Genomic DNA, 13,939 nt, shown 5'->3' with positions numbered 1-13,939 from the left:
TACACCAAAAACCCAGATTCCAACATGATACAATATATACATATACTAGAATTCAACTTACATCCCTTAAATCTATTAAAATTAAAAAAAAAATCAATGAAGAAAAAGCGTTAAAAGTAGTGCTGTGAATGGACAAGGAGGTGAGAAGGGATGGGGGTAAGAAGTTAATCTTTATAAGCTTAGTAATATTAATCTTATAACCATACATATAAATTATTTACATATATATGCTTTTACATATCAACTCCTTATAATGACCTAATATGACCACAATAAGCCAAAGATAATACCTTGGGGTGAGGAAAGATGCTCTTGCAACTTCTCCTGAGAAAGGAGTCCAAAGTAGCTGAGGACAACATACTTTGTTTCATAGTGAAATCCTAGAGGCACAGTAGTAGAGGACGCCATTGAATTGGCTGCAGAACTCCAAAAAGGTCTACTCACAGGTGTGTAAAACCTAAAAACATAGAAAGTATTTTTTCAGTTTGAAGTTTATTACACGCAAGACATTTTCCCATTGACTCCAATCATTCAACTAATTATCAAAATAAATGTTTCCCAGACTTTTCTTTCTAACAATCTTTTTTTTTTTTGTAGAGACAGTCTCACTTTATGGCCCTCGGTAGAGTGCCATGGCCTCACACAGCTCACAGCAACCTCCAACTCCTGGGCTTAAGCGATTCTCTTGCCTCAGCCTCCCAAGTAGCTGGGACTACAGGCACCCGCCACAACGCCCAGCTACTTTCTAACAATCTTAAAATATATAACTGTTGGGCTCAGCACCCGTAGCTCAGTGGGTTATGGCGCCAACCACATACACCCAGGCAAACAGGTTTCAACCCTGCCTGGGCCAGCTAAACAACAAACAAAAAAATCTTCAACAAACAACTGCAACAAAACAAACAAACAAACAAACAAAAAAATAGCCAGGCGTTGTGGTGGGGGCCTGTAGTCCCAGCTACTCGGGAGGCTGAGGCAAGAGAATCGCTTAAGCCCAAGAGCCGGAGGTTGCTGTGAGCTGTGATGCCACAGCACTCTACCAAGGGCAACATAGTAGGACTCTATCTTTAAAAATTTTATATATATAGGCCGGGCGTGGTGGCTCACGCCTGTAGTTCCAGCACTGTGGGAAGCCAAGGCGGGTGGATTGCCTGAGCTCAGAGGTTCGAGACCAGTATGAGCAGCAGTGAGCCAGAGTAAGACCCCGTCTCTACTAACATCAAAAACAGCTGGACGTTGTGGTGGGCGTCTGTAATCCCAGCTACTGGGGAGGCAACAGGAAAGAGAACTGCCAAAGGAAGAACATTAAAAAAAAAAAAGGGCGGCGCCTGTGGCTCAGTGAGTGGGGCGCCGGCCCCATATGCAGAGGGTGGCGGGTTCAAACCCAGCCCCAGCCAAACTGCAACAAAAAAATAGCCGGGCGTTGTGGTGGGCGCCTGTAGTCCCAGCTACTTGGGAGGCTGAGTCAAGAGAATCGCCTGGGCCCAGGAGTTGGAGGTTGCTGTGAGCTGTGTGATGCCACGGCACTCTACTGAGGGCAGTAAAGTGAAAGTCTGTCTCTACAAAAAAAAAAAAAAAAAAGAAAGTACTTCAAACAAAGAATGAACAAGCAAGCTGAAATTAAAAATAAAAAAAAATTAAAAGTTTATATTTATACATATATATATACACACACAAACACACACATATATAAACTGTTAGCTGGACATCATGGCTCATGCCTTTAATTCTAGCACTCTAGAAGGCAAAGGCAGGAGGATCACTGGAGGCCAGGAGTTTGGAGATCAGCTTGAGAAACACACCATCTCTACAAAAAATAGAAAAATTAGCCAGAAGCGGACCCTATAATCCCAGCTATTTGGAAGGCTGAGGCAGGAGGATCACTTAAGCCCAGGAGTTTGAGGTTGCACCTCTGCACTCCTACCCTACATAAGAAAGCGAGACTTTGCCTCAAAAAAAAGTAACTTCTAATTTACAAAGGCAATTATATATATCAAAAGCTAATTTCCCTAATTTTCTAGCTGTTCCTAGTTTCTCTATTTTCACCTACCTGGCAAAAACACTAGCTATATCTCTTGGCTCCCATCCCAGTGTATGTTCTAAAAAAAAAATTTTTTTTTTTTTTGAGATGGTGTTTCACTATGTCACCCTCAGTAGAGTGCGGTAGCGTCACAGCTCACAGCAACCTCTAACTCTTGGGCTTAAGCAATTCTCTTGCCTCAGCCTCCCAAGTAGCTGGGACTACAGCCCAGCTATTTTTTGTTGTTCTTGTTGCAGTTGTCATTGTTGTTTAGCAGGCCCAGGTTGGCTTGGAACCTGCCAGCCCAGGAATATGTGGCTGGCACCCTAACCACTGAGCTACAGGTACTGAGCCACTCCTAAATTTTTAGTTAGACCCACAGCCACATAATTGCAGACCACATGTCTCAGTCCTTTCTGCAGCTCAATATCCCATATGATTAGTCCAAGACAGAGGAATGTGAATAGAAGTTACATGTACAATTCTGAGGTCTCTCCTTAAAGACTCTGGCTTCCCTTCTTTTTGCGGTTTGGAGTGTGAATATGGTGGCAACCTACCTTTGACAAACAAGGAGACCAATGGTAAATTCCCTTACCCCAACCCTAAAGAATCACAACTCTCACTTTTGTCATAAAAACCTGGCAGCTGGGCGGCACCTGTGGCTCAAAGGAGTAGGGCACTCACCCCATATGCCGGAGGTGGCAGGTTCAAACCCAGCCCTGGCCAAAAACTGAAAAATAAAAACAAACACAAAAACAAAAAAACCCGGCAGCTGTTTTACCTACCACACGCTTTCATGGTAGGTAAAAGATAGCTCATAGCAATCTCAAACTCTTGGGCTTAAGCAGTTCTTTTGCCTCAGCCTCTCAAATAGCTGGAACTACAGGCACACGCCACAAAGCCCAGCTGTATTTTTGTTATAGTTGTCATTGTTTGGCAGGCCCGGGCTGGGTTCAAATCTACCAGCTCCAGTGTATGTGGCTGGCACCCTAGCTGCTGACCTACAGGTGCTAAACCAGACTTGGCCACTCTTAAGAGCTTTCCAAATAACTATTTTCTTTTTTTTCTTTTTTGAGACAGAGTCTGACTATATTGCCCTCGGTAGTGGACCCTGGAGTCATACCTCACAGCAACCTCAAACTCCTGGACTCAAGCGATTCTCTTCCCTTAGCCTCCCAAGTAGCTGGGACCACAGACGCCCACCATAACACTCAGCTATTTTTTTGTTGTAGTTGTCATTGTTGTTTGACAGGCCCAGGCTGGGTTCGAACATGCCAGCCCTGGTGTATGTGGCCGGCACCATAACGAGTGAACTACAGGCACCAAGCTACTATTTTCTTTTTAAGGCAACAAACAATGTGGACTGCTTTAAGATCTCAACAAATATCTCATAAAAGAGACTTTCAGATAACAATGAGGAAAAGAGACAGGCAATGTTGGTAAAATTTAAGATCTATGATAAGCAAATCAACAGAAATGATAAACAATAAAAAAACACACACAGAATTTGAAAAACACAGAAGAGTGGCTGTATAAAAATAACATGAAAAAATATGGGCCAGGCAAGTGGCTCACGCCTGTACTCCCAGCATTCTGGGAGGCCAAGGTAGGTGGATTGCTTGAGCTCAGGAGTTCTAGACCAGCCTGAGCAAGAGTGAGACCCCCCCATATCTAAAAACAGAGTGTTGTGGCCAGTGCCTGTGGTCCCAGCTACCTGGGAGGCTGAGGCAAAAGGATCACACGGCCCCAAGAGTTTGAGGTTGCTGTGGGCTATGAGGCCACGGCACTCGACTAAGGGCGACAAAATGAGACTCTCCCTCAAAAAAAAAAAAAGATGGGCGGCGCCTGTGGCTCAGTGAGTAGGGCGCCGGCCCCATATGCCAAGGGTGGCGGGTTCAAACCCAGCCCCGGCCAAACTGCAACAAAAAAATAGCCGGGCGTTGTGGCGGGCGCCTGTAGTCCCAGCTGCTCGGGAGGCTGAGGCAAGAGAATCGCGTAAGCCCAAGAGTTAGAGGTTGCTGTGAGCTGTGTGACGCCACGGCACTCTACCCAAGGGCGGTACAGTAAGACTCTGTCTCTACAAAAAAAAAAAAAAAAAGATGCTGGGCAGCGCCTGTGGCTCAGTGACAGGGCGCCGGCCCCATATACCGAGGGTGGCGGGTTCAAACCCAGCCCCGGCCAAACTGCAACAAAAAAATAGCCGGGCATTGTGGCGGGCGCCTGTAGTCCCAGCTACTCGGGAGGCTGAGGCAGGAGAATCGCCTAAGCCCAGGAGTTGGAGGTTGCTGTGAGCTGTGTGACGCCACGGCACTCTACCGAGGGCAATAAAGTGAAACTCTGTCTCTACAAAAAAAAAAAAAAAAGATGCTTAGAATGGTTAAATACAGCCTTTTTTTTTTTTTTTGCAGTTTTTGGCTAGGGCTGGGTTTGAACCCACCACCTGTGGCATATGGGGCCAGCACCCTACACCTTTGAGCCACAGGCGCTGCCCTTAAATACTGTCTTTTTAAAATGCATTCATGGCAGCCAATAATATCAGTTTCCTTAGGCTATGAAAAGAAATCTTGGTTTAACATTTACAAGTTCCATTGCTTGTATCTTTGAGGGCAATGCTACTAAATTATGTAAAAATCTCCAAGAAAATCAAACAATAAGCCTAAGACTACACTCTTCAAATATAAAAGTTCCCATGAACTTCAGAAAGATATTCCAAAATTATTAATACATTAATACATTCCAAGGAAAGGGAAAATATGTTAAAGTGTTACAGTTTATATCACAGAAATTAAAATCCCATCCACTGCATTCTTCCAGAGCATATTGCTCTTGAATAGCTCAAAATATTTGATCACACTTTTTTTTTTTGAGACAGAGTCTCACTATGTCGCCCTTGGTAAAGTGCCGTGGCATCACAGCTTACAGCAATCTCAAACTCTTGGGCTTAAGCAATACTCTTGCCTTAGCCTCCCGAGTAGCTGAAACTACAGGCACCCACCACAATGCTCGGTTATTTTTTGTTGTAGCTGCCATTGTTATTTAGGTGGCCCAGGCCAGGTTCAAACCTGCCAGCTTCGGTATAGGTGGCTGGCACCATAACCACTGTGCTACGGGCACCAAGCCTTGATCACACTTTTATACTGTTACCATTTAATAGTGAGAAGACAATATTCCAAATTTATATAAAAGAAAAGAGAAACTCACAAAAATAAGTTTTCTGAAGTCTGTAAGTCAGGTATCGGCCAGTAGCAGCACTATAATGGACATTGCCTTTTCTTTTGTTTTGTTTTGAGACAGAGTCTCAAACTGTTGCCCTGGGTAGAATGCAGTGGCGTCATAGTTCACAGAAAGCTCCAACTCTTGGGCTCAAGCAATTCTCTTGCCTCAGCCTCCCAGACTACAGGCACCCACCACAACCCCCAACTATTTTTAGAGACGAGGTCTTGCTGTGGCTCAGGCTGGTCTTGAACTGCTGAGTTCAGGCAATCCACCCACCTCGGCTTCCCAGAGTGCTAGGATTACAGGTATGAGCCACCACACCTGGAATATAAATATATATTTAATTAGCTAGGTGGCACGCACCTGTAGACCCAGCTACTGGGAGACTAAGACAGGAGCATCACTTGAGCCCAGGAGTTGGAGGTTACAATGAGCTATGATGACACCACCACACTCCGATCTTAGCCTCCCGAAATGCTAGGATAACAGGCATAAGCCACTGTACATGGCCTATACTTATTACTGAAGAAAATATTTTTTTATAAATTTTTTATAAATGTAATGTAGCCTGTATAAACAGTGTACTATGTTTATACAGTTTATAGAATACAGTAATGTCACCACCATGTTCCAACTGCCCACAGTATTCAGTACAGTACATGCTGTACAGGTTTGCAGCTTAGGAGGAATAGGGTATACCATCTAGGTTTGAGTAAGTATACTCTACAGATATTCACATGATAAGAGATCATCTAAGGACAGACTGACTCTATACCATTAAGCAGGACATAACTGTATTCTATTACTGTAGCCTTCTCTTCCTTGGTTTATGAATATCTCTCCCAAGCCTAACTTTCCAGCTATCCTATCCATTCTGTGTGCTATTCAACACACTCTCTCCATAAGTCATTTTTCAGCTTATGCAAACAGGACTCAGTTTATGCTGTTTGCAACCAAGACCTAATTGGAAGTAGAACCCAATTTTCTTAAAATTTCTAAGGTAGTTCTCCATCAATTATAACATACTACCTTTATATAAAGGTTATTAGAATGTATAGTTTAGACCGGGCATGGTGACTCATGCCTGTAATCCTAGCGCTCTGGGATGCTGAAGTAAGAGGTCTGATTGAGCTCAGGAGTTGGAGACCAGCCTGAGCAAGAATGAGACTCCATCTCTAATTCAAAAACAAAAGAATTTCTAGTTTAGAAAAATTTTCTAATTCTGCAAAGTCCACTTATACACCTAGGAGTATAAATACATTTAGAAGTATAATTATATTCTAAAATTAAAGTAGGTCATGTGCAGTGGTTTATGCCTGTAATCCTAGTACTCTAGAAGGCCAAGGCAGGTAGATCCCCTGAGCTCAGGAGTTCAAGACCCGCCTGAGTAAAGCGAGACCCCACTTCTATCGAAAAAAAAAAAAAAAAAAAAAAAAAACAGAAAAACTAGCCTGGCATTGTGGTGGGCTCCTGTAGTCTCAGCTTCTTGGGAGGCTGAGATAAGAGGAAGCCTGAGCCCAATTTGAGGTTGCTGTGAGCCGTGACACCACAGCATTCAATCCCAAGGCGACTGAATTGAGACTCTGTCTCAAAAAAAATAATAAATAAATAAATAAACATAAATTAAATTTAAAAAGACAATGCCCTCTAATGATTTTTTGTGTTGATTTGACACACACTTCTTAAGATGCAAGGTAGTCTATAGGCATTAGATACAAAAATAAATAGAGAAATCACATACCCTCAGGAGTTTTCAAAAAAGTTGAAGAAAACAAAAATGTATGTTAACAAAATCACAGATGGGAAAAAGAGAAAGACAACGTTAGCAAAGTTTAAGATCTATGATAAGCAAACTAACAGATAAACAATGAAAAAAATACATGCAGAATTTGAAAATCACAAAACAGTAGCTATGTAAAGAAAAAGTACATACGAAAATAAGAACATTTTTTTAAATTCTCATTATCAGTAATACAAAGGAACAATAAAGTTCTCTGATATAAGCTAGTACTGGGCAGCGCCTGTGGCTCAGTGAGCAGGGCACCGGCCCCATATACCGAGGGTGGAGGGTTCAAACCCGGCCCCGGCCAAACTGCAACCAAAAAATAGCCGGGCGTTGTTGCGGGCGCCTGTAGTCCCAGCTACTCGGGAGGCTGAGGCCAGAGAATTGCTTAAGCCCAGGAGTTGGAGGTTGCTGTGAGCTGTGTGAGGCCACAGCACTCTACCAAGGACCATAAAGTGAGACTCTGTCTCTACAAAAAAAAAACAAACTAGCTTTCTATTATAAGTATCAGTCCAAATCTCTGCTACTAGCAATGATTATACCACAGGTATTAGGCTCATTTTATGAAACATAATCAGAAGGTATGCAGCAGCTACTAAATCCTACTATACGTTTTTTGGTGTTTTTTTTTTTTTTTTGGAGAAATGGTCTCACCCAGGCTGGAGTACAGTGGCACAAACATAGCTCACTGCAGCCTAGAATTCCTAGGCTCAAGTGATCCGCTTACTTCAGCCTCCAGAGTAGCTGGGATTACTAGTGCACACCACCAGACTCCTCTAATTTTTAATTTTCATAGAGATGGGGCTCACTATGCATCCAGGCTGGGCTTGAACTCACGGTCTCAAGTGATCCTCCTGTCTCAGCATCCCAAAGTGTTGGGAATACAGACATGAGCCACCACATCTGGCACCTACTAGGAATTCTTATGAAAAAAGTAAACATTCGCTTAAGCCCAGGAGTTGGAGGTTGCTGTGAGCTGTGTGATGCCATGGCACTCTACCGAGGGCCATAAAGTGAGACTCTGTCTCTACAAAAAAAGAAAAAAGTAAATGTGCAGCAACATAAGAAATCTTTTGTATCTGTTTCCAAATTTGTCACATTAAATCATCTTTGGATTTGGCTTGGTACAGTGGTACGGCACAGGCTGGAGGGTTTGAACCCAACCTGGGCCAGCTAACCAATAATGAGGACTGCAACAACAAAAAAAAATAGCCAGACATTGTGGCAGCACCTGTGTCCCAGCTACTTGGGAGGCTGAGGCAAGAGAATCACTTGAGCCCAAGAGTTTGACGTTGCTCTGAGCTGTGACACCATAGCACTCTACCGAGGGCGACACACTAAAACTCTTGTCTCAAGAAAAAAAAAAAGGGCAGTGCCTGTGGCTCAGTGGGTGGGGCGCCAGCCCCATATACAGAGGGTGGCAGTTTCAAACCTACCCCTGGCCAAACTGCAACAACAACAACAAAAATAGCCGGGTGTTGTGGTGGGCGCCTGTAGTTCCAGCTACTCGGGAGGCTGAGGCAAAAGAATCGCCTAAGCCCAAGGATTTGGAGGTTGCTGTAGGCTGTGACGCCATGGCACTCTACTGAGGGTTAATAAGTGAGACTCTGTCTCAAAAAAAAAAAAAAAAAAAGAAAAGTATTAAATATTCCAGTAATGCAGAGTCACCACATCTGTAATTTATAAAGAGAAAAATAAAAATTCACAGATAACTCAGTCACAAACCAAAAGGAGGAATTTTGTTTGTTTTTGAGACAGAGTCTCACTCTGTTGCCCTGGGTAGAGTGCCATGGTGTCATACCTCACAACCTCAAACTCTAGGGCTCAAGTGATCCTCTTGTCTCAGCCTCCCAGGGAGCTGGGACTACAGGCACCCACTACAATGCCTGACTAGTTTTTCTATTTTTAGAAGAGATGAGTATTGCTGTTGCTCAGGTTGGTCTCTAACTCCTGAGCTCAAGCAATCTGCCTGCTTCAGCCTTCTACAGGGCTAGCATTACAGGCATAACCTGCCATGCCTGGCTCAAAAGTAGGAATTTTAAACATTAACAAAGTTTCTTGGCTATCAGATCTCCTGGAATCTTAAATTCCACAAATTAACGTGAAGTACAGGACATTTCCTAATCCATGCTTCATATAGCTCCTTTTCATTCTAGGACTTTCTTCGAAAGAAGTAAAACAAAATAATCCTCATAAAAATTGGGAAATTTCAAAAATTCAACCCATATACCTGAGAAATGCAACCAATCAAGATACCACTTTTAGGCTCAGCGCCTTTAGCTCAAGCAGCTAAGGTGCCAGCCACATACACCAGAGCTGGCAGGTTCAAATCCAGCCCGGGCCTGCCAAACAACAATGACAACTACAACCAAAAAATAGCCGGGCGTTGTGGCAGGCGCCTGTTATCCCAGCTACTTGGGAGTCTGAGGCAAAAGAATCACTTAAGTCCAGGAGCTGGAGGGTGCTGTGAGCTGTGACATCACAGCAATCTACCCAGGGTGACAGCTTGAGGCTCTGTCTCCAAAAGAAAAAAAAAAAGAAACCACTCAGCAGACATTAGTATACTAAATGTGGACTATCCCTTTCCAATTAAAACATGCCTAATTGAAACACTCTTGTTCAATCGTGTTAAGAGCTGCCCAAAAATATTCAGTCAGCAGTTGGCATTCACAGATAATTCACAGAGGAATGCCTCATTTTCACCCTGCCCTTAAATCTGACTTTCATAATAATTAGGCTTCCCATATATGTATATATAGCTTGTGTAAAAGGGATACATAAAATTCAGTTATTCTATTCCTTTTCTAGGTATATGCCAGAGAACAACAAAAACACAAACCTACACAAAAATTTGCATGCAAATGTTCAAAGGAACATTATACAGAACAGCCAAAAAGTAGAAATAACAGCACATTAACTGATAGATTTTTTAAATGTAGTATATCCATACATATACTACATAATGTGCCATAAAAAAGAAATGAAATACAGGCCGGATGCAGTGGCTCACACCTGTAATCCTAGCACTCTGGGAAGATGAAGTAGGAGGATCACTTGAGCTCATACATTCAAGATCAACCTAAGCAAGAGCTAAAGATTACCAAAAATACAAAAAAATACCTGGGTGTTAATTTAATAGAAAAAATAGGTGGGCATTGTGGGGGCACCTGTAGTCTCAGCTACGTGGGAGGGTGAGGCAAGAGGACTACTTAAGCCAGGAAGTTTGAGGTTGCTGTGAGCTACGACACCACGGCACTGCAGCTGGGACCACAGGGTGAGACTCTGTCAACCAAAAAAAAGAGCAATTGCTAATGGGTATGTGGTTTCTTTGGCGGTAAGGAAAATTTTGGTAGTAGAGGTACACTACCCTGTGAATATACTGAAAATTACTAAACTGTATAACTGGTGAGTTATATGGTATGTTAATTACATTTGGACAAAGCTGTTAAAGAAACAGCTACTCTAATCCTTTTGAGGTTCATAAGCATGAGGATTGAATTTTCACACTAATGTGTGAGATACGCCTCTCTCAAACCTTGTTACCTTGTCATCACATTACAGTCTGACAAGAAAAAAAGAAAAAGAAAAAAAGTTACTCTAAAAATGGGGCGCCCTCATGATATATATTAAACAAGACCTCTTGCTGACCACTTATTTTGAATAAAATATAAATTAAAATCATGTCCGAAAAATGATAAAAGCAGAATGGAACTAATTCTTTAAAACTTGTCTTGAGAAAAACCTCATCTTAAGAAAAAAAAAAAAAAACCTCACTTGTTTTGCACATCTAAAATAATATAAGAAAATCATATTTCAGGGTGGTGCCTGTGGCTCAAGGAGTAGGGCACCGGTCCCATATGCCGGAGGTGGCGGGTTCAAACCTAGCCCCGGCCAAAAAAAAAATAAAATAAAATAAAAAAAGAAAATAATATTTCAAAAAAATTCTTACTGCCGAGTGTGGTGGCTCATGCCTGTCTAATCCCAGCACTCTGGGAGGCCCAAGCAGGCTGATCGCCTAAGCTCACAAATTTAAGACCACCCTGTGCAAGAGTAAGAACCTGTCTCTAAAAATAGCCGAGTGTTGGGGCAGCACCTGTGGCTCAGTGAGTGGGGCGTCGGCCCCATATGCCCAGGGTGGCGGGTTCGGACCAAGCCCCGGCCAAAACTGCAACAGAAAAACAGCCGGGCGTTGTGGTGCGCGCCTTGTAGTCCCAGCTGCTCGGGAGGCTGAGGCAAGAGAATCGCGTAAGCCCAAGAGTTGGAGACTGCTGTGAGCTGTGTGACGCCACGGCACTCTACCGAGGGCGGTACAGTGAGACTCTGTCTCTACAAAAAAAAAATAGCCGAGTGTTGTGGTGGGCTCCTGGAGTCCCGGCTACTGAGGAGGCTGAGGCAAAAGAACTGCTTGAGCCCAAGAGTTTAAGGTTGCTGTGAGCTGTGATGCTACAGCACTCTACCAAGGGTGAGATAGTGAGACTGCCTCAAAAAAAAAAAAACAACAAAAAAATTATTACTGTTGCAAATCACCCGTCCTAAAATTTAGTGTGTGACATTTAATAAATACCGATTAAATGATATGCCAGTGAACACACCTTTTTGTTTTTGTTTTCTTACAAAACTGATTAGATTCAACCTTACACATCCTTCAACTGAATTGAACTACTGGCTACACCTCCACATAAGAAAATGAGCCTTTTTTAAAAATACAGAATAGTACCGCCCATTCAGAGTGAAAGTATTTTCAAAACTCTTAACTGCCTATTACCAAATGACTATTTCATAATGGCATGAAGTACAAGTAGCTCACAATCCACATAACCACTTGCTTAATTTTCTGGGGGAGGTTAAAAAAAAAAAGTTTTCGAAAGGGTGTGGCAACTCATCCAAGGTCACTCAAGTCAGGGCAGATAGTAACATTCTGGTTTATGCCAAACCTCCAGGGGAAACCTTACTAACAATTTCACACACAAAAAAAATGTTTTTGTTTTACATAATAAAGCAAAAAAAGGAGAGGGACTATCAGCCTGAACTAAAACTCGTAAAGACAGACAGTGAGACAGCTATTTTGGATAAATAAACACTTTTGCAGGGAGTGGCTAAAAGCTAAACAAAGCTATCGGTCACCAGTGTGTGAACAATTGCCCAGATCCGTCTGTTTTCAACCCTAAGTTAGAGCCTCAACTCTAGTTCTCAAGTCCAGTTCTCCCTTACAGTGGGATATGAAGGCATAAACTTGTCATCTCATTAGAATGTTGAGAGGAATAAAGTCAAAGAAAAAACGACTTAGAGTGAATTGTATTGCCTCCAAAGGTAAGAAGGCAGGGGGTTTTTTGGGGAGAGGAGGTTGTCAGAACAGCAGTGGATTAAGGCTGAGAAATTCAAAATTTCTAACAATCTGTGAGAAGAAACGACTAGACTGTCAAAGCTAATCTGTAATCATTCTAAAGTAAATCTCATAAAACCCCTTTCCTCGATCAAAAAGAAGTCCAGGTTCCCCAGACTAGCCCTAAAAATGGCCCAAGTTTTCCATGGGAAGCTGTCTGGGGAAAGGACAGGAGTGTGATCTAAAGCCGAGTTTCTATGGCTCAGGCAGCCCACACAGGGAGCAGCTCGGCTCGAGCGACCGCGGTGGGACCACGCGGGACAGGTCGGAGTATAACGAAATGGACTCCTTCCTAAGCTTAGAGAACCCGCGAAGGAGCGCTGGTACACACACCACACACACTGTCACGCGTCATCGGAACCACCGGAGAGTCAGTGGCTTGATACAGTATCTAGACACCTTCCTACCCAGGAGCAAACCTCCTCCTCACCCAACTATTTCTGCCCGAAGTCCCACTCCCCTCACCTGGCCCTGGCCCCTGCCCCAGAAGAGATGAAAGAGGCGGCGGTGGCGGCGGCGGCAGTTGCTTTCAACCTGGTCCCACAGTGGCGGAGGTTGCTTCGACCCAGAGCCCTAATCTACCGCCGCCGCCATGTTGGAGGGTGAGGTCACCCCCCAGCGTGCCTCCGTCACGCCGGCGTCGGGGCGGGCCTGGATGACGAGGAGAGCCGGAAGTGGGCGGCTCGGATGTCCGGAGCCGAAGCATGGACCACAGAGACCTGGAGGACTCTGCGTAGACTTGACCTAAACAGACGATTCCCCTTCTACCCGCTCTACCCGGGAGTCGCTCAAATCTATGATTTTTGGGGTTGCGAAAGTTTCCTCTGCTATTTCCTCAGAAAAAGAGGAGCTAAGCCTTGGGGAGAGAGGCTGGCTATTCCTGGGGAAAAAGCATTGCATCCACGGAACATGTTCGTTTTTACCAACATGAATTTAGTTCCGAGGGTGTGAATGAAGTGGAGTAAATAAGGGTCAAGAAAATTAACTGGAGGTGGCAGCGCCTGTGGCTCAAAGGAGCAGGGTGCCGGCCCCATATGCCGGAGGTGGCAAGTTCAAACCCAGCCCCGGCCAAAAAAAAAACTGCGAAAGAAAATTTAAAAAAATAAAATAATTCTTTAAAAAGAAAAAGAAAATTAACTGGAGCTTCGGGGTCGAAGCCACCTGTGGGGGAGCATGGTCCTGAAAGGTTGGGAAAGAATTCTAGATGGGTTGGGGTAGAGAAGTCATTCTAGGCGGGGAAACCGCCTGAACAGAGGCCCTGTGGCTATAAAGAATTGTAACTGTTGCAGTCCGGTATTGTTTCCAGCATCTGACACAATGCCTGGCATAAATGTAATGAGCGTTAATAGATTAGTTAATATAAATGCCAGTGGGTACAGGGTTTCTTTTTGGTGTGATAAAGATGCTCTAAAGTTGATTGGCGTGATGGTTACACAACGGTGAATATACTGAAAACCATTATAATTGTACACTTTAAGTCGGTAAATTGTGGACAGTGCCTGTGGCTCAGTGAGTAGGGCGCTGGCCCCATATACCA

At 43.6% G+C, this 13,939-nt stretch overlaps 1 protein-coding gene and 1 non-coding gene across 4 annotated transcripts in view; one reads left to right on the top strand and one right to left on the bottom strand.

The window, feature by feature from the left end:
* The window catches only part of BCL2L13 (BCL2 like 13), a 104,879-nt gene extending 91,844 nt beyond the window's left edge, over window positions 1–13,035 (bottom strand). Inside the window, exons 1-2 of one of the 3 annotated variants that reach the window (XR_008373486.1) lie at window positions 12,868–13,035; window positions 291–457 (exon numbers count right to left, since the gene is read on the bottom strand). Coding sequence is in view for 1 of the 3 variants with exons in the window: in XM_053557968.1 (XP_053413943.1) it covers window positions 291–408 (118 nt within the window). In the remaining 2 variants the exon portion in view is untranslated. Of the gene's footprint in view, window positions 1–290; window positions 458–12,867 lie in introns of those variants that run through there. The other 2 variants (XM_053557968.1, XM_053557970.1) reach the window with 2 other exon arrangements.
* Window positions 10,485–10,587, top strand: LOC128563052 (small nucleolar RNA U13). The gene has a single exon (XR_008373718.1). It is a non-coding gene; the product is annotated as a small nucleolar RNA U13 (small nucleolar RNA).
* Window positions 13,036–13,939: the final 904 nt, after the last annotated feature.

The sequence above is a fragment of the Nycticebus coucang genome, chromosome 12 (assembly GCF_027406575.1).
Source record: "Nycticebus coucang isolate mNycCou1 chromosome 12, mNycCou1.pri, whole genome shotgun sequence".
Lineage (NCBI taxonomy): Eukaryota > Metazoa > Chordata > Mammalia > Primates > Lorisidae > Nycticebus > Nycticebus coucang.
Note: the sequence above shows the minus strand (reverse complement) of the source record. Positions and strands in the feature narration are given on the sequence as shown.